The sequence below is a fragment of the Drosophila ficusphila genome, unplaced genomic scaffold, assembly GCF_018152265.1.
Source record: "Drosophila ficusphila isolate 14025-0441.05 unplaced genomic scaffold, ASM1815226v1 contig_197, whole genome shotgun sequence".
Lineage (NCBI taxonomy): Eukaryota > Metazoa > Arthropoda > Insecta > Diptera > Drosophilidae > Drosophila > Drosophila ficusphila.
Genome location: NW_025064091.1, coordinates 2769959 through 2788015, shown reverse-complemented (window position 1 = coordinate 2788015; position 18057 = coordinate 2769959). Strand labels below are relative to the sequence as shown.

General features: G+C 40.1%; 4 protein-coding genes across 27 annotated transcripts in view; all 4 read right to left on the bottom strand.

Moving 5' to 3' along the window:
• The window catches only part of LOC108097478 (voltage-dependent calcium channel type A subunit alpha-1), a 51294-nt gene extending 43233 nt beyond the window's left edge, over window positions 1-8061 (bottom strand). For 15 of the 23 annotated variants that reach the window (XM_017199754.2, XM_043209512.1, XM_043209511.1 and 12 more), the window contains exons 1-8: window positions 7503-7984; window positions 4913-5309; window positions 3857-4176; window positions 3605-3744; window positions 1424-1524; window positions 866-1021; window positions 577-797; window positions 218-321 (exon numbers count right to left, since the gene is read on the bottom strand). In XM_017199754.2, coding sequence (XP_017055243.1) covers window positions 218-321; window positions 577-797; window positions 866-1021; window positions 1424-1524; window positions 3605-3744; window positions 3857-4075 — 941 coding nt within the window. In that variant the 5' untranslated portion in view covers window positions 4076-4176; window positions 4913-5309; window positions 7503-7984. The other 8 variants (XM_017199768.2, XM_017199769.2, XM_017199770.2 and 5 more) reach the window with 5 other exon arrangements.
• Window positions 8062-10131: 2070 nt separating this feature from the next.
• Window positions 10132-12609, bottom strand: LOC108097445 (serine protease gd). 2 transcript variants are annotated; one of them, XM_017199715.2, is made up of 5 exons: window positions 12343-12609; window positions 12126-12276; window positions 11918-12068; window positions 11299-11841; window positions 10132-10984 (listed from the first exon to the last, which is right to left on the bottom strand). In XM_017199715.2, the coding sequence occupies exons 1-5, from the start codon at window positions 12553-12555 to the stop codon at window positions 10447-10449; spliced, it is 1596 nt and encodes a 531-aa protein (XP_017055204.1). In that variant the 5' UTR covers window positions 12556-12609; the 3' UTR covers window positions 10132-10446. The 2 variants fall into 2 exon arrangements, with proteins under 2 accessions (XP_017055204.1, XP_017055205.1); XM_017199716.1 differs by lacking the exon at window positions 10132-10984 and having other exon boundaries at window positions 11733-11841; window positions 11900-12068.
• A 306-nt stretch (window positions 12610-12915) lies between these two features.
• Window positions 12916-14109, bottom strand: LOC108097459 (protein twisted gastrulation). The gene has a single exon (XM_017199733.2). It carries the CDS (start codon window positions 13847-13849, stop codon window positions 13076-13078), a length of 774 nt encoding a protein of 257 aa, XP_017055222.1. The 5' UTR covers window positions 13850-14109; the 3' UTR covers window positions 12916-13075.
• Window positions 14110-14527: 418 nt separating this feature from the next.
• On the bottom strand, window positions 14528-18055 carry LOC108097618 (fibrous sheath CABYR-binding protein). Its single transcript, XM_017200030.2, has 6 exons — window positions 17848-18055; window positions 17687-17790; window positions 17557-17628; window positions 15768-17017; window positions 15511-15697; window positions 14528-15050 (listed from the first exon to the last, which is right to left on the bottom strand). Exons 1-6 carry the CDS (start codon window positions 17936-17938, stop codon window positions 14622-14624), a joined length of 2133 nt encoding a protein of 710 aa, XP_017055519.1. The 5' UTR covers window positions 17939-18055; the 3' UTR covers window positions 14528-14621.
• Between the last annotated feature and the right edge of the window lie 2 nt (window positions 18056-18057).

Here is an 18057-nt window from a genome sequence, read left to right as displayed (position 1 = left end):
CCGATATATACATATGTATAATCTGGCGTTTCTTTACATCTGATCTTTACAATTTGACATTGAAGAACTCGCGACTCTTCGAAATGATCGAAACATATGTATGCAGTATTTTCAAATCCCTTTTCGAACGGAAGTAATCGAAATCATAAGTATAAGATAATGTGAACTGGTGTAGAAATGGCTTCATTGATAATTTAGCGATTCGCGATCAACTTACCCACTAAGGACACCAAGAACTAAGTTGAGCATAAAAAATGAGCCTATAACTATAAGAGGCACGAAATATATCCAATTAAATGCTGAACCTAATGCGTCGTTGGTCTGTGAATGAGAATTATGAGTTAAGTTTAAGATTATTTGTGATGTTACAGAAATCTCTGCAGGTTTGAAACCGCTTTTAAAGCGAAACGGTGCTTAAAAGTATGCTTTAGTAAATATATTTTGGGTTAGATTCTTGGAACTCTTAAGCTCAAAATATAGTGTAGCATAGTTTTATGATCATTTTTAAGAGGGTTACAAATCTCCTATAAATTCTGTTAATATATTAGGATCTCTAACTATATATACTCAACTTACCCAATACAGTATTGACGTCCAGCCCTCCATCGTGATACATTGGAATACGGTCAACATGGCAAATCCGATATTATCGAAACTCGTGATACCTGAATTTGGTCCATCCCATTTCTCCAGACACATGCTCGTGGTGTTGTTGCATACAAACGATCCGGTTGCCTTTTCCGTGGCGTTGTCCGTGTTGCAAGGCGTCTCTGATTCACCCTCCTTCACTAGTTTGTCTACCAAAGAGAGCCACATCTATAACCTGTACACCTTTTATAATATGTATATGCCATATCGAACGTACTTGGATCTTCTAAGCTATAACAAGTCTTATGCAGTGCGCCCGAATAAAACTCGAGTCCAATGATTGCAAAAATTACGATTGCAAACAACACCAAGAGACCGATTTGCAGTAAAGGTGCCATCGCCTTGATTATAGATTTTAAAACTACTTGTAAACCTGTAGACGTCGCTCATCCAATCCAGAGTTAAATGTTGATGTTGATTGTGGAGAAATATTACGCGGGATTAGAAGGATTCAAAAGGAGGGCGATCGTTTACACACACTTAACATACATGGTTGTCAAAGAATTAATTCTTTCGAGCTCTACGACAACCATGTTTCACACAACCAATCTAATCACACTAGTACGTTCGAAAATAAAATAATAATAACTAAGATGGAGACTCTCACTTGCACTCACTCTTACTAGAAATAAATTATTATATTATAAATTAAACACACACTCTCGCATTAATGGTTACATTTACACACACTCAAGAGGAAAATAAACGTATAAACGTATAAACGACAACGAGAAGTAGAAGTAGAAAAGTTGATTAAAACAGAGGAACTACTCACTAGGAATTCCAGACACTAATTTTAAGGGCCGTAGCACACGAATGGCTCTAAGTGTTCTTAGGTCTACCTCGGGCCCTATTTGTGGGTACTGTGTCATGAATCTGTTTGCAGACGTTAAGCGATCGAAACGAATTTGTATATGTAAATATTGATTAGCGATACTCAATCGAATACAAGATCAAATTATCGTAATTGCAATATGCAATCATAATCGAAATCATACGAGTACGTTGAAATCAAAGGTTTATAGTATGTATTGTGCATCTTAAATCGAAACTCGAATCGAAAGCAAAAAGCAACCTAAAACTTAAACAATATTAACAAGTGAATAGTAAAGTAACATTTTTAACGTTTAACGCGCGGTTAGTTCATTTTTTTTGGCACACACAATGGGAAACCCAAGCGGAAACGCAGAATAGTTTGTATTTGCTCTCCTTTTTCAAATACTTTTCTAAGAATTCTCTAGCAAATTTGCAATATGCTGGAGAGCAAATCTAAACTATGAAATTAGTCAGCTAAAAAATAGAAAGTGATTCAAGAATAAATCGATAAGACTATGAATATATTGGCCACTGCTTATATTTAAGCTTTAACTAATCCTTTCAATGAATTAATTTTTTTAAAAGGCTACAAATATAAGAAATACCACTTTTTCGATGGCTTTTCCATATGATAAAAGAATAAACTTAATCTATCTACTGGTCACTAAAACCTGACTTTGACTTAAAGAACTAAATAAATAAGTGTATATTCTAACATGGTTTCAATTGTAAACTTTTATTCTATGTGCCAGCTATAATCGAACGTAGTATAAGTAACTATTTTACCACGTTTTAAAGGAGGTTTAGTTATCTGGCGAGATAATTATTTCAGACAAATTTTCTATTTTATTATTGTCACTGCAACAAAATTTGAGCCTATTGCTATTTTTTATGTAATTTAAAAATGTTTCCATTCATGTTTAAGATAATGGCTAGAAATATATAAACAGTTAATAACAAAAAAAAACCAACAGAAATGTTCCAAAAAATATCATAGGGCAGAGATTATTTTAAATAGTTTTTAAAAACAAATAGAAATCCTTAACTATAATTCTATGTTGTCAAGCGATATATTTTGATTCGTTTCTAACCTGAAATTTTTAAAATAGTTAATATTTTTGATACATTTATACTATTAGTATGGCTAACACCATTGATTCCAATTATCATATTTTTGTGGTTACCATCTAAACTCTTCTATAATCAAAATAAAAATACAATAGACACATTTTCTAAAATATTGCATCCTAATGATGAAATTAAAATTAAAGGTGAATAGTCCTATTTTGTTTATGAAGAAAAAATAGTTATTTTATTCGCAACCTGGTTCCATTTTTAAACGTTCGTGTGTGTTTTTTTTTTTAATTTTACAAACGTTCTTGTGTTTTTTTTTCATTTTAAATGGAAACACGGCCGGTAGGTTGAGCGTTACAGATAAATATTTTTACTACTTCTTAATATATAGCTAATTCTAAGAAATATTTAGCCATAGTAGGAAGGTTTCCTAAGTTCACTTCCGTTCAAAATAAAAGAAAACATAAATAAGCTAGCTTAAGTTTTTGAATGTTATTCTTTTGGCATTAAATCTATTCTTTCAAAAATATCTTTACTAAATCGTTATGTTATCTGGCCTAGGTTCTTTGCATAGCAACTAATGGATCCTTTGGCGGCCGATTTCTTACTTGGAATTCGGGATACGAGCTTCAGTGGGCGTAAAACACGAAAAGATCGCAACATACGCAGATCGACGTCTATATTGGCCTCAGCGAATATCGTCATGGCTCTGATATTGGCATTATAATTCGTTATATGCATTTAAACACACGGAAGAAGTTGTTATTATAATCACTTAAGTATAAGTTTAAGAATGTTCAACCGCAAGTCTTGACTTCAAAGTTAAAATTAAATGGACTTAATACATATCTTAATTTAGCTTTTTTTACCTTACTATTTATGTTTAAAAATCATTTTTTTTTTTTGTAATTATATAGTATAGTAGATTTAATCGTAAAAATTGGTTTGGATCGAACAAAAAATAAGGCTTGCACAGCGTGTTTCACTTAGGTGTTCATTAATATTCAAAAACAATAAAGGAAAAGTGCATATATATAATTGGTTATTAGTTTGGTTCGTTATTTACCCCGTAACTACAACGAAAAAATCCATGATGTTCCAAATATTCCTGAGATAGGAGTGTTTATGCAGAACAAGCCCTAAGGCGAGGATCTTGAGCGACGCTTCTACACAGAAAATGCATAAAAAATAGGCCTCCGTTTTTTCCTATTTGCGGCCATACGAAAAAAAAAAACAAGGGGGAAACCATTTTGGGTGAGAGGATAATTTAACCTTAAAAGCTGCTGGAGGGGGGAAGGGGGATCGGGCGAAGTCTTACCAATTTTTGAGCCAATACTGTCTTGTCGCCCCCTGGTAAGTGCTCCTCTAGTGCCAACACAACACAGTTGGCTATGATTGTCAATAACACAGCGTATTCAAAGGGCGGCCATTCAATGATGAATCGTGTGTACTTCCTTATTGGGTTATCCTCGGTTAGAATAAACAATGACGTCGGACCACCACCTGGTGGGTTTTCCTCTTTTTTCGGGCCACCCATTCTATCAGCTAAGCGATGGGCTCCCTTTCGACCCAAGTGCCCCCCCGCCTAAGGAGTCCTGTTGATGCTCTGCCTGCACTACTTCCTGAGCCGCTTCCAACCTGTATTCGAGAACGGGAAGAAGGATTAAAAGCCGTCAGACAAGCAAATTGCAGGGTATCTTAGCCCTACTAATCGATACGATTGGTATTAATTAATTATACGTGAAAACGAACGTTTGTATTGTTCACAGGTTGAATTCAAGGGGCCGCAACTTGAGCAATACGCCTATGATTTTAAAGTGGCACACCTTTAAAGGTTTCAGACTCGATTACCCAAAAAATTGCATATACATACATATTTACTTTAATGTTGAAAATTCAATTTGAATGGGTTGCGAAAAGTTTTTCAATACCCCACTTTCTGAAACCATAACTTTTTCATGCCAGTTAGAGTTTGGGTTTCAATTCTTAAATAAAATTTAGAAAAATATCCCTGATCGTTGCTTAGCTTTCAATGGAGTGCTTAACAGATAACAAAGCTACACTTTTGGTTCACACACCACACCAATCTACAACGTGAATAATTACATTACCCATACGCCATGTAATCCGGTTTTTAATAAATCAAATTTATCGAAATTTATATTCAGTCTATATAACCCTGTATAAACAATAAATGTTATTCAATATAAATAATGAAGTATTACTTGTAAAAACAACCTTTTACATTGGTTGTTCCGTAGAGAAAAACCTTTAAAGTTAAAAAAAAAAAAAATACCCACTTAGCAAAGTTTATAGCCCACTTAATGTAATCAGATAGAGGACAATTAAGAGAAAGATAAGTGGGAGGACATACCGTCACTGTATCCAATTTCTGATACTTTTGTAACGACCGCTCGGCCATAATTATATTAAACAAGGTCAACCACAATACGCATTTGTCGGGAGTGACACGCCGTCCGTATGGCACGATAGCGGCAACAGGACATTTAGCTCGCGAGTCCTTTTAGCTGGTGCTAGTGATTACTGGAGGATTCCGGATTCCGGATTGCGTATCCGTCTCTTCCTCTTCCTCTTCCCCTGCTCTCTGCTCTCTGCTCTCCGCCGTATCCCTCGCCGTATTTTGATCGTAATTCCTGGCCTTTGTTTACTGCTCTCTCTCTCTCTGCTGACTCGTATCTATTTTTGTCTTTATTATCCTTCTTCTTCTTCTAGCTTCTTCTCGGCATTACCGTGTTATTATTGCACTTAAACTGGATTGAAATTTAAATTGAATTACATATATGGTTGAGTATTTATATTTTTTCATTATCCGCCGACACCGCACTTTAATTTGGTTATCAATCACTTGCGATTGTAAATGGGCATTTTTGATGCACGACGTGTGTAGTTGCGTGTGTGTGTGTTTCTATTTTTGTCGTTTTGCACGAGTTCGAAACCGCACATGCACGTGCATGTCTAATTGGACAGATTCCATAATCTAATTTCCGGCCGTAGTTTTCAATTGCTTGCGGTGGTTTTCGGTGTTTCGATATTTCGACGTTGCGTTTGTGCTACTTATTTTGCCAGCCGATAATTATGATGCACTCGGGTCAATTCAGTTCATGACCTATTGAAAACATGCACATACACTCGCGCACGCACATATACACATACACTTATACATACATACATACATGGGTCACGAATGGGGGATGGGGTTGCATACAAAATGCATGGCTATTTCGTATGTCGCTTTTTTATGTTTGATTATTTTCCCTGGCCCATGGAACATATGTATATTTGCCTAGGGATGGATGGATGCGGTTATGGCTATGGGATATGGGATGTTATTTCGGTTATTGGTATAAAATTCCATTACTGGAACACGCCATGAATGAAAAAGTTAGGGGATGAAAGCCAGAGGCTGAGAATATATACGTATGTGTGTATATAAGCCAAAGAAAAAGCTCAATACACACATATAAAGAACTGTGGTGAGTTGTGAAACGGTGGGATTCTCAATTCCGACATCACTGGAATTCACTGGATTCTCGTTCCCGTTCGAAAATCTTGTTGTTTACCTTTTTTAGTTATTTTTAGAAAGAAAAAAACGGGAAAAGGGAATTTGAAGTTGCGTGAAGTTCTTTAGCTGAATGTGTCCACTCTTAATTGTAGACCATTTTAATTGTTTTCCCTTTGATAACGAGGAATTGGCATTTGCAAAATTCAACTCTCTCGCACACACACACACACACACACGTACCGGCAAGAGCTCTCTCACTGATTTCAGCAATCACTGGGTCATATCGATAACGATAACATACAACCACAAATCGCTTGCCTACTTTTATGGGCCCAGTAAATCTGGCTTAGCAAATTCCTCTACATTAATTGAACTTGTTTATGAATTATCAAAACAAATGCTTTTCATTTTATGTTTGTATAGTTTGGTTGCTTTTCAGCGGAATGATTATAAATTTAACTCTCGTGACGTCACCAGGCACAGTTGTCTGCCTTTTTTATGTTGACGATGTTTTTTTTTTTGTGGGAACGAGCATGGAAATGCCAATGGGAATGGGCAGAAGCTATATATATCTGTATGTATTGTCGGTTCATAGGACCAACGAACCTGTAATTGCCAAAAATAAACAGCAACAATGACACACTTGCCGCTCCCCTCGGAAAACCCGAATAATTATTTAGGCTGCTCCACTTTCGTTTCTAATTGTTTCTGGGCAAAAATATGACATTTTGTAAGCGTTCCTAACTAAAAATATATAATCTCGTTATTTATTAATTAGCCCCTTTGGTTACAGAACAGTGTTTGCTCACATGTTCGCATTCTACACATTCTTGTTGGCCATGTTAACAGAAAAAAAGACAAAAAAAAAAAAAGAAAACGTTCACTTCCGTGGAAAAGGGAAAACACACATGATTTGAATTCTTTTCCGGCTTGCAAGTCTGATGGAAATGTGTGTGTGGGCGAAAGACAAATCGTAAATAACTATGGGCCTAGGAAAAAAGTTTTGCATATTAATTTGTTGTTATATTTTTTGTTATTATTTTTTCTTTTTTTTGTGTTTTTATGTTATGCTGCATTGGAAATTCAGTGTGCTGCTGCGTCGCAACAATTCATTCACCTCGTTGTGCGTGTACACGTCACAAAACAAAACGATATATATACCGATACCCGCTCTGGCCGAAACCCGAAACCGAAATCCACTGGCGCACCATATCTCCTTTTTCCTTTAACCACTTCCATCCACCGCAATATATATATATATGTGTGTATATATATAGAACCACCGACGCAACATTCCGCCCGTTGTGCTACCGACCCGCTGACCCAATCCCAAGTCATATACATGTACGTATGTATATATATATTTGGTCATACACGTATATATCTGTGCATGTTTGTGTGTGGTGCGTTAACTTTAAGCCAACGACAACTCAACACTTACAACTTGGTTATTTGGGGAAAGGTTTTTATTTATTGGTGTTTAGTTTTGTGACGTTTATACGGATTTTGGGTTTTTAAATGGGTAAGTGGGGAAACAGAACCAACAAAAAAAAAATATATAGATCTCGGTGCAGAGGTCGTTTATTGGCTTCAGTACGCCCGAATAATGCTTTTCACTTGTCTTTTATTTCTGTCCTCGCTGCCATTTTTGCCGTTGCGTTTTCCCCGACTATTTTCTTTTTCTTTGGTTGGATGTTTGTAGTTTTATTTTCACCACTCGACCCGAATTCGGATGCCAGCGCACACAACTTTCGAAATGTCGAATTTTTCACAGCGACGCGAATAATTTCACTTGATTTGCCAGGCACCAACGGGCCTTGATTTTCCCCGTTTGCTGGCTAACACATATTTGCTGATTAATAGCGATTCGTTGAAAAATAAAAAACAAAAACCGCTAATACACGGGAGCTGCTACCGACTTTGCCTCACCAGTTGGACGAAAAACTCAACAAAACGCAAGACTTCAACTCGGCGACTTTGTATCACATACTACCACATCGCCAGGTCGCACGCACACACACACACACACACATGCACAAGCACAAGCACGAGCACACCTACACACAAATACCATCGCACATTGTCATCAGCCCTGCGCTCTGCGTCCGCCCGAAAGCTCCAACTTAAGCTCACAACCAAGCTCAAGTCAAGGGTTAACATTTTAAGGAGTGCAAACACTGGCCATCGAAAGCAAGTGCGCATGCGCGTCTTGCAGGTTAAGTCCGCTCTGGAACCGTTACATTTACTGATGTAAGCTACGGTGGCACCCGCACCCCCAAAAGCAAACGGTTAAGCTTTAAGCTCCGCTTTTCCACCCCTATTTCACTGAAAACTATCGCATTCCGACAGCGCTCGCTTGAAAGTCCAGATTTAAACCTAGATTTGGAATCCAACAAAAAACGGTTGGAAGTTTGACCCACTTTCCATATTTACAGCTTAGCTTTACCTTAAGGAAATATTTTAGTCAAATGGTAATTGTATACTGCTATAATATTTACGAAATATTTATATGAAAATGTATGTTTTATGAAGAACGCAGCGCAGGCATTTCATTTTATTGATATGCATTTGTGTTAAAGAACAGAGATGCTAAATATTATGTCCTCTATTTTTGATTCGACTTGAAAGACGGTAAGACGGTTAGTAATGTGTGTGGTTTTAATATCAAAATAAACTTAATTTTGCAATGGATGTTATAAATAAGATATGTATTTAGATCTTACTAAAAATTTAATTCATTTATTTATTTGCAATCGATTTTAAAATAAATTTCTTTGGTAATGGAAATGAAATAACTTCTGTAGTTAACTAAAAGTCCTGTTTTGTTTGATGTCAAGTGATCGTGACTAGAGAAAGTAATTTTTAGTTTTTATAATACCAACTTCGAAGAGATATTTTAATTATTAATTCATTTATTTATTAATTAAATAATATATGTATTATATATTATTATATGCATACATATGCATATAATAAAAAAATCTCTTAGAAGTTGGTATTATAATAGTTAAAAATTGATTTCTCTAGTCACGATCACTTAAATTCAAACACAACAGGACTTTATAAATCAATTTAAGAAGATATTCCATTAACTCCCATTACCAAAAAAATTAAATTGAATAAATTAATTTAATTTTTAGTAAGATCTAATTATCTATAAGATATAACATTCATTGTAAAGTTAAGTTTGCTTTGATATTAAAACCACACGCATTACTAACTGCCGTCTAAGCTGCGAGCCACTATATAGGTAAACCGAGTTGCACGTACTCATGAAAAAGTCGCAGTAAGTATGCTATAGTGTTCTACCTTTAAATATTCTTAAGGATTGAATTTCGGTTTGTGGACTTTTGTACTTACATTATGTCGCCCAAGTTCGGTCGTGTCTGGACAAGAGCGAAGCTTTCCGGCGCCCGTCGCCTTTTGCTGGAGCCTTGGGGGATTTGGTGCTGCTGGCTCCGGCGGATGACGCCATCCCCAATGATGGCTATGTTGTCATCCGGGCCGCCGATGTTGCTAATGGTCAATCGCGCCATAGGTGATGAGCCCCTTCTGCGACGGGCTCCCACTCCGCCGAGCATTCTGGGATTCGGTTAAACGGACACTGCACTGCGCGAATAGTGCTCCAAATATGGCCATTTCTGTGCAATATTCACTGCCACACTTCACACGCGACTGGGGATCCTCATCGATTTGCAAAACAAAAAGGTGAGAAAAGGTGAAACACAAAAAACAAAGCGAACTTCTCGTGAGATGCACCACCAGCTGCCGCTGTCAAAACGAAACTGATAATCAATGGAGAGTGCTGTTGTTTCCGATGTGCCGACAAACAAGAAAGATAACGACACAGATGGCGATGACGACGATTGCGACTGATGACGTGCTTGATAGTAGTCAGCATATGCGCACTAGCCTTTTAGCGTTCGTAATTAGGTGTCCAGGTACGAGGTGCACCCCTCCTCCCTCTCCCTCTCCCTCTCCCGCACACCTTAAATTAGCAGCCTCCTTGGCGAACAAAGAGAGTCCACCTTCGCTCACTGATGGGAACTACCGTATTAATTGATGTTCTCTTTTACGCACGCTTCTCTTTTATTGGAATTTTTCTTTGGAGAATTCCATGGGCTGGTAGAGATTTAGTTGTTTACATGGAAGTGTTAGATTTCAATTTGGAAAATAAAAACGTACTCGTTTTCCGCTGCTATAATTTACACTGCTTCACAGTACCTTAAGTAAAAATGAAATTTTCATCAGCAAAAGACCGATAAGTTGGGGAAGGTGTCCCTGTCACACGATTTCCTTCCATTGCTCCTCTTGTGGGGCTATCACAGCGCTTATTTGGAAAAGTCATCCTTTCCACACCTTTTTTGTGTTTTTTGGAGAGTAACTCAGATTACGAAGGCCGTGATCCAATCGAGAAACTTGGCCACGTCAGCATATATGATATACTGATTCTTGCAGCAGAGCTTATGACTCGATTTCGAATCCAAATCCGAATCCGGATCCGATGCTTCCACGGCGGGCAGAGCCGCAGAAACTGTGCCGCGCAGCATCCACCGGTTGTTCCGCCGGATAAATAATCCAGCTCCCGAGATTCCCGTGTAGAAACTGGCACTTGGCTGGGGATGATGGTGCTCCCGATCCTCCGTCCGGATTCCAGCGCAAAAAGTCCGGTTGGAGGAGAGGCTGCGAAAGTGGGAGTTGGCCCGAAAGCACTCGGCATTCCCGACAATCGGAGCCTTCACCACTTTGGGTGCACTGGAATCGGCCGACTTCTTGCCGGGATTAACCGCCGAAGGCTTCTGGTCCTTGGTCCTGTTCGATCGGTCGAAGCTCCATCCAATCACGATGCCATGCTCCCCCACAATGTACTCCGTCTTAATGGAACCGGACCACAAGCAGGCTGGTCGGATAAAGGTATTGAATCTACAAAATAATGTATGTTATTAAATGGGTTATTAATCACATTTACATTTAGAATTTAAATGTTAAGTATAGAATTGTTATATGAAAAGATCTATTATTAATACTAGAAAAATATCTATATAATATTTTTACAACAAATAACATCATCTATTCCCGCTTTTTAATTATATAAAAATGGTATAATTTAAAACCGAATAGAACATGATTAGGCATTTGATTCTTTATGTAATTATTACCATCATTATTCAAATAAAATGATAATATAATGATTCCACTTTCTCTACAGCATAATACTACAATCCTTAAGAACTCACCGAACTTCATCCTTGAGCATAATCACAGCAATATCGGCATCGTAGCTGCTCAGCTGGCTGTTGAAGTCGGGATGGGTGTAGATCCCGTCCACCGGAGCAGCCAGGGACCCCTCCTCGTTCCAGTTCTTGAGGTTGTGCCGGCCCAGAAAGACGAGCACCTCGTTGGAGGAGTACCGCTTGTTGAAGAGCTTGAAGCAGTGCGCCGAGCTGATGACCACTCGACCCGAGACGAGGGTTCCTCCGCACTGGAAGTCCAGGGAGGTCAGGTTGTTCACATAGATGGCCGCCAACCAGGGCCACGATCCCCTGGTAATCGAAGGCAGACCCTTGCTGTCATCCAATGAATCCCCTTCCTCCGCTTCCGATTCATCCACAAAGTGCTCCAGTCCATCATCTTCATCCTCGTCATCCACAAAAACTGGTGAAGTGATCCCATCCGAATTGGAACTCTTAGCACCGATTTCCGATTTTTCAGATAACCGAAAATCGAGTTCCCGATCAATGTGTCCGCAAATCTCCTTGGGCGCCGGGGCAAATGGTTTTCTACAAGATCGGACATTGAGTAACCGTATGAATATATAGATCGTGTGCTTCAACCGACCAAAATCCGGATGCATACTTCTTGAACTGGATGGGCGGCTTGGCGGGAAAGTCATCAATGGTCTTCTCCACCTCCTCGGGCTCCAAAAGCGAGGAGCTCTTCTTATCGGGAATAAACGAAAGTTTCCTAATGTGCTCCAATTGGATTTGGGTCATGAAGATGCTGTGTTCTAAGAAAATAAATATTAAATGATTATTCCATTTAATAACATAGATTAAACGCGCACCTCCGGATCCAAAGCATATAACTTGATTATTGGCCGACATGAGCAGCAATTTCGGTGGGAAGTGGTGTTTGGGGAACCGAATCTTGTACAGAACCGGTGCATTGTGGTTGAACTTTCCACGGGTCAGCAGCTCTATTTCACCCAGATAGTTCTGTAAATGGGGGATTTGTTAATTCCCGATTGGGTGTTACCCATTTCCATGTTCCCGATTACCCACCGTAGTGGGTTTTCCCCGCATCGAGAGGGTTACCCGAATGTGGAGCGGCTGATTTCCCTCCGGACTTCTAATCGCCATCAATCCGAACCACTCGCTCCCATCGAATCGGTATTGGAATACCTTGGGACAGGGACTGATCGGCATTCCCTGGGCAACCGCCTTCGAAAACTGCTCGATGCAGATGATCAGGATCGCCGTCAGGTGAAGCCTCATCTCGAAATCCGCTCTGTTTTCTCACTCGAATGTAAACAATAACTTGATCAGAGATCCGAAAGTCTGGGCTTTGGCGGGGCTGCCGGATGGGGGGATAATGTTTATAACCCCAAAGCTCCAACTTAACGGACTCCTCAAACTTATCGATATTGCAATCGAATATCATGTTATTCATATAAAAGAAACCCAATTGTGTTCAATGTAATGGAGTAGATAAAAAGATTTGTGGATAAATTATTTAAAAATTTAAAATATCGCTTGAATATGTTTATTTGTAATTTGCATAAATTTTAAAATCGCTAATAGTAATAGTAATAATAATAGTTTCGATCATTTAAAAATTTAACCTCCTCAAAAATATCATATAATTTTATTCTTTTGTTATGTAAACGATCAGCATGTAATATAATATATCAGCATTTATAAACCTATTTTACTTTTGTATTTACAGGACTTTAGATATTGATTATTCAACCTTTGACTTTATTGAGATCGAACCGAACTCCACAAGCTGTAGAGCCTAGGCAAACTCATCATCCTCGCCGTAACTCCAGCCATCGTCCTCGATGTCCTCGTTGCCAAAGAAGCGCTCCAGATCCTGTTCCGCCTCGGCGGGAACTGTTTCGGCGGTGAGCAGTTGATCCTGATCCTCGGGACATCCTCGACAGCGGCTCTCGTTGATTCCATAATTCAGGCAATTGCCGCCAACACATTCGCAACAGCCATCGTGGAACCATCGATAGCTGCTGGCACCCATACTTTCGCATTGCTGGCGGCATTTGTTGGCCCGGATGCATGAGTTGACATAGATCACAGTGCAGATGGTACTGCCACCCGATCCGTTTCCGTTTCCGGTATCTGTACTTCCTCCTTGAACTCGCTGCTTGAATCCCGCTCTCATGGGAAACCGAATGGTTGACCAGGCTTCATCGTCCTCGGCGGTTAGAGTATCGAATAACTCCGGCAATCCTTCTATATCTCCGATTTCCGATCGGGGAGTTAGCGAGGGCAAAGCATCCTTGTGCTTGGGGCACATGTCCAAACAGCCACAGCACTCAATGTACAATTCTCCCAGGCAATTCAAACAATCCTTGCAACAATGGCAATCGTTCAATTTGCACTGGCAACTTTGGGTTATTAAACACTTGGAAACCACCGATCCACAAACCACTTCGTTGCAACCATCATCGTTGGCAAAGGATAGCGAAGGAGCCAATGCAAATATTAGGAAAATAGAACACCACAGCAATTGCATTCTGGCCGACAACTCGCAACTCAATGACACATTATGCATTATTGCCACACGCCTTTATATGCGAAACACACTAAGCCAGATGTTCAGGTAGCATCGGGCATTATCCTCACCGCAATCCGCAAACCTTTGAAAACAGGTAGAGCAAACCAAACAACAGGGCTGGTAATTTAAAACCAGTTAGGCTTAAACCTCCATAAAATATGTCAAAAAAGGCCTGAGAAAACAACACTGTTTAGCTGGATTTCAGGACTTAAATCCTTAACCACTGACCTGCATTGTTGATTTCTATTGCAAGCCATAAAATAAGCCAACCAGCGATCATAAATACATATCGTTCTAGACAAATTTGTGAACATATGTACATCTAAACCGCTAAATGGTGTTATAGAAATGTACACAAAAATATATAAATATGTATTACAATAAATATGTAACAGAAAGCTGAATGAATTTTAAAGACTAAAAAACAATGTGCAATTTGCATAGTGTATAACATAAACAACCTAAAACAATTAAAAAAAAAAAAATATTTCACCTGTAAATTTTATTTGCACTTTAAAAATTGTACTTTTATATAAAATTCAATATAAATATAATATTTCGAGAACGGTTAAAATTTTATTCAAGTTTTATCAACACAAAATAGTTTCAAAAACTGAAACAATAAAAACCCACAGACGAATTCTCAATAATCTCTAAAAATGCACTGAAAAAAGGTTTTCACTTTTAAACAATTTAGTAAATGGCTTTACAAAATCACAGAAGTAATTTACACTGCATAATTTGGTATCTGAAAATAGAATTTTGTAGATTATTCGGCGGCAGGTTCTGCAGCTGGAGGAGGTTCCGCCGGAGCTTCGTGCTCCGGTTCTGGGGGAGGAGCTTCCACGGGAGGCGCCTCCTCCTTTGGCGCCTCGGGTGCCACCTCCGGCGGTGGCGCGTCCGCTGGCGGAGCAACTGCCTCCGCTGCCGGCGGAGCAGCCGCCTCTCCTCCGGTTTCCGCCGGGGGAGCCACTTCTCCTCCTTCGACCGGCGGAGCTCCTCCTTCGACAGCTTCAACGCCTTCGGCAGCGGGAGCTTCGCCCTCCTCGGCGGCCACTTCTCCAGCGGGTGCTTCTCCTTCGGCGGGAGCGGGAGCGGGAGCGGGAGCGGGAGCCTCCGCTGCTGGAGGTGCCGCCGCAGCTGCCATTGCCGCCTCCGGTTCCACGGACTCCCGCAAAAGATCGGCGCCCTTTTTGCTCTGCAAAAAAATATTGAAAAAAAAAAAAAAAAAATATTGATAAAATAAAAATAAATAAAGAAATTAGCGAGTATAATTTCATATATCACAATTAATAAATATATATATTAATTAATAATATATATTCTTAAAATAATATTATGTTCAAGAAATATAGTTGAAGTATTAATAAAATTACATATATGCAAAAATTATAAAATATTTTTTTTTATTCCTTATTCAAGGAATTCGAATGTTAATAGAGATCACTTTAAAAAATCGTTATTATTAATGTTAAATACAGAACTTTATCCGATCGATTTTAAAATGATATAGATGTGCACTGAAAGAAACTTGAAACGGAAAAGATAATGTTTCTTAACAAAGTAACTGAAAAAATTGAAGCTTGTACTATTTTCTTTGTCTGTATGCTAGTTTACTTAGTCTAAAAATCGATTTCCTGCAAAAGGTTAAGACTCACCTTCTTCTTTTTCTTCTCGGGCTCGACGACGACCTCCTCCTGGAGCTTGTAGTCCTCGGGGAAGAACTTGAGCGCCTCGTCCTTGCCGACATTCACATTGGGACTCACATAGCTGGGACCGTAGGAGACCAGGGACAACATCATGTTGGACTGCACCTTGTTCACCTTCAGCACGATCTTGTCGTTCCTTTGGGGAGTACACAAAGAATTACCATCGGTTCTACTGATTTTCTAAACAAATTAAACATTTAACTTACGGAGTGTGCGGACTACTCTCGTATTTGTCCGTGGAGTTGGCAATCAGCTCGGCCTCATCCGGTTCCGCACTGGAGAAGTAGCCGTAGAGCGGAACGTCGTCCTTGTGGCGATCGACCACGTTCATGATCTCCTTCCGTTTGGAGGCATCGAATGCCATGATGACGTGCGGTGGCTCCGGCTTGGGATCCGGCGGCAGGAATCCGGTGGTTTGTCCCCGGAAGAACACGTACACCAAGGCGGCGTGGGTTCTCCTGTTGTTGGGCACCCAAATCGGAGGCATCTTCACCGTTTTGGTGCGCGTCAAGGGTTTCGGTGGCTCCTCCTCCTTGACTTCGACCACCTCCTCCTCATCCTCGACGGCGGCTTCGTCGAGGCCATCAAGATCCATGTCGAAGCCGGGAATGGAGGGGAATCCGCCCATGGCATCGCCACCTGGCTCGGGTGCCTCCTCCTCGCTGGCCTCCTCCTCGGCATCCAAGTCGGCGGCTTCCTCCTCGGCGGGCGGCGCCTCCTCCTGGATGACCGACTTGGATTTGCCCTTGGGCTTCGCCGCAGTCAGGCGCTGCTCCTCCTCGGAACTGATCTCCTCCACCCAGACCTCGCCCTCCTTCAGCTCCACCTCGACCTTCAGCTTCATGGTGGTGATGATCGGCGGGATGACATGCTCCTCGGGTATCTCATCGTTCGGCGGAGCGACTCTCTCCTTGGTTAGCTCATGGGCATAGGCCATCAGGACATTGGGCACCGTGCCAATGCTCTCGTCGATCTTCCAGAAGCACATCAGCAGCTCCTTGCCATCCAGCTGCTCGATCACATCCGGCGGCATTGGATTCTTGCAGCTGAAGTTCACGATCTCGAACTGATCGGGGGTCACTTGGATCACCCGGCGGTCCTTGCACTGCATCTTCAGTGGTTCCGCCGGCTCCGTTAGCTTCTTGAACATGTCCCGGTTGACCTGGGGTCCAAACACCGTCACTCCAATGTCCGGCATGTTCTCCATGATGGAGTCCGTCACTTGGGTGAGGTAGTCCACCTGCTTCTTGTGCTTGATCTCCCGTTCGGCCCGCTCCGCCCGCTCGATGGCCTCCATTTTGATTCGCTGCTGCTCCACTTCCAGTGGCTGCAGCTCGTCCAGGCGGTAGACAGCTGGCCGCGGCGCCTTCGATACGGTCTTCTCCAGCTCCCGGGATATCAGCCCGATCAGCTTCGGCACATCCGAGCCAAACATCAGACCAACTGCTTTGCCACCCTGAGGCAATTTATGAGTTATCACTAGATCTTAGAATTATGCGAAACTCTACTTTCTACACAACGAAACCTTTAATTTAATATTCATATTTTCACATATTTAATACTAAACATAAATCAATTGGAAGGACATTTTGGTTACAAATTATTTTGAATTTATATAGAAAGGGATTTAAAACAGAATTTAATTTAAAATGCGCGCAATTATTGAAAACTATTTCGAGCACAACTAAACCATCAATTTAATAATATTTTATTATTTTTATGTTTTATATAATAAATTAGTAAGCTCACTAAGCTTGCAAATTGTTTTACATTTATATAAAATACAATCTTAATTGTAATCAAAAGTTACCTCTGGGCATGTGATTATTTAAAGTAAAAATAGATTGTTGTACTTTTCTTTCTTTGTGATTAGAGCTACCAACATATTATCTGTTTAATTTCCAAATGAGGGAATATTGTTTGATATTTTGTTTTATTTTTCCGACCACAAAAAGAGATCTTTCATTTTGTATTTAAGAAGTTAATTCAACTCACCGTAACCAGCAGCCAAACGGGTTCACTTTTCTTATTGAACCTCTTGAGACTTGTGATGGTGTCCGATTTGCACTAAGTGAGACTCGATTAGGGAGCATTAACTACTAATACAAGCGACTAAATCACCCACAATGGCCAAGTGCAGGTTGTCGCCGCCACTTTCGAGCTTGAATTTTCGCAGGGAGCCCACCAATCCGATGCAAGGACCGCACCACTCCGAATAAACATCCAAAACTGAGGGGATAACCAGTATTTAGCCAATATAGAATGGTTCAAAATACAAAAACAAACCCAAAAGTCCTGGGCGGTCCAGGAAACGCTCGAGATCCTCGTCGGTTTGAATATCAGCCTGCAATTGTTGTTGTGCCGCCTTTTTAGCCATTTTGGCCTACCAAAATTTCACATCCGATTCCTGAAGGTTTCCAAATAATTTTCCAATTCTTTTTTTTTTTTTTTTTTAATTTTGTGGGGTTGTTGTTTTTCTGGATGCCAAACCGAAAC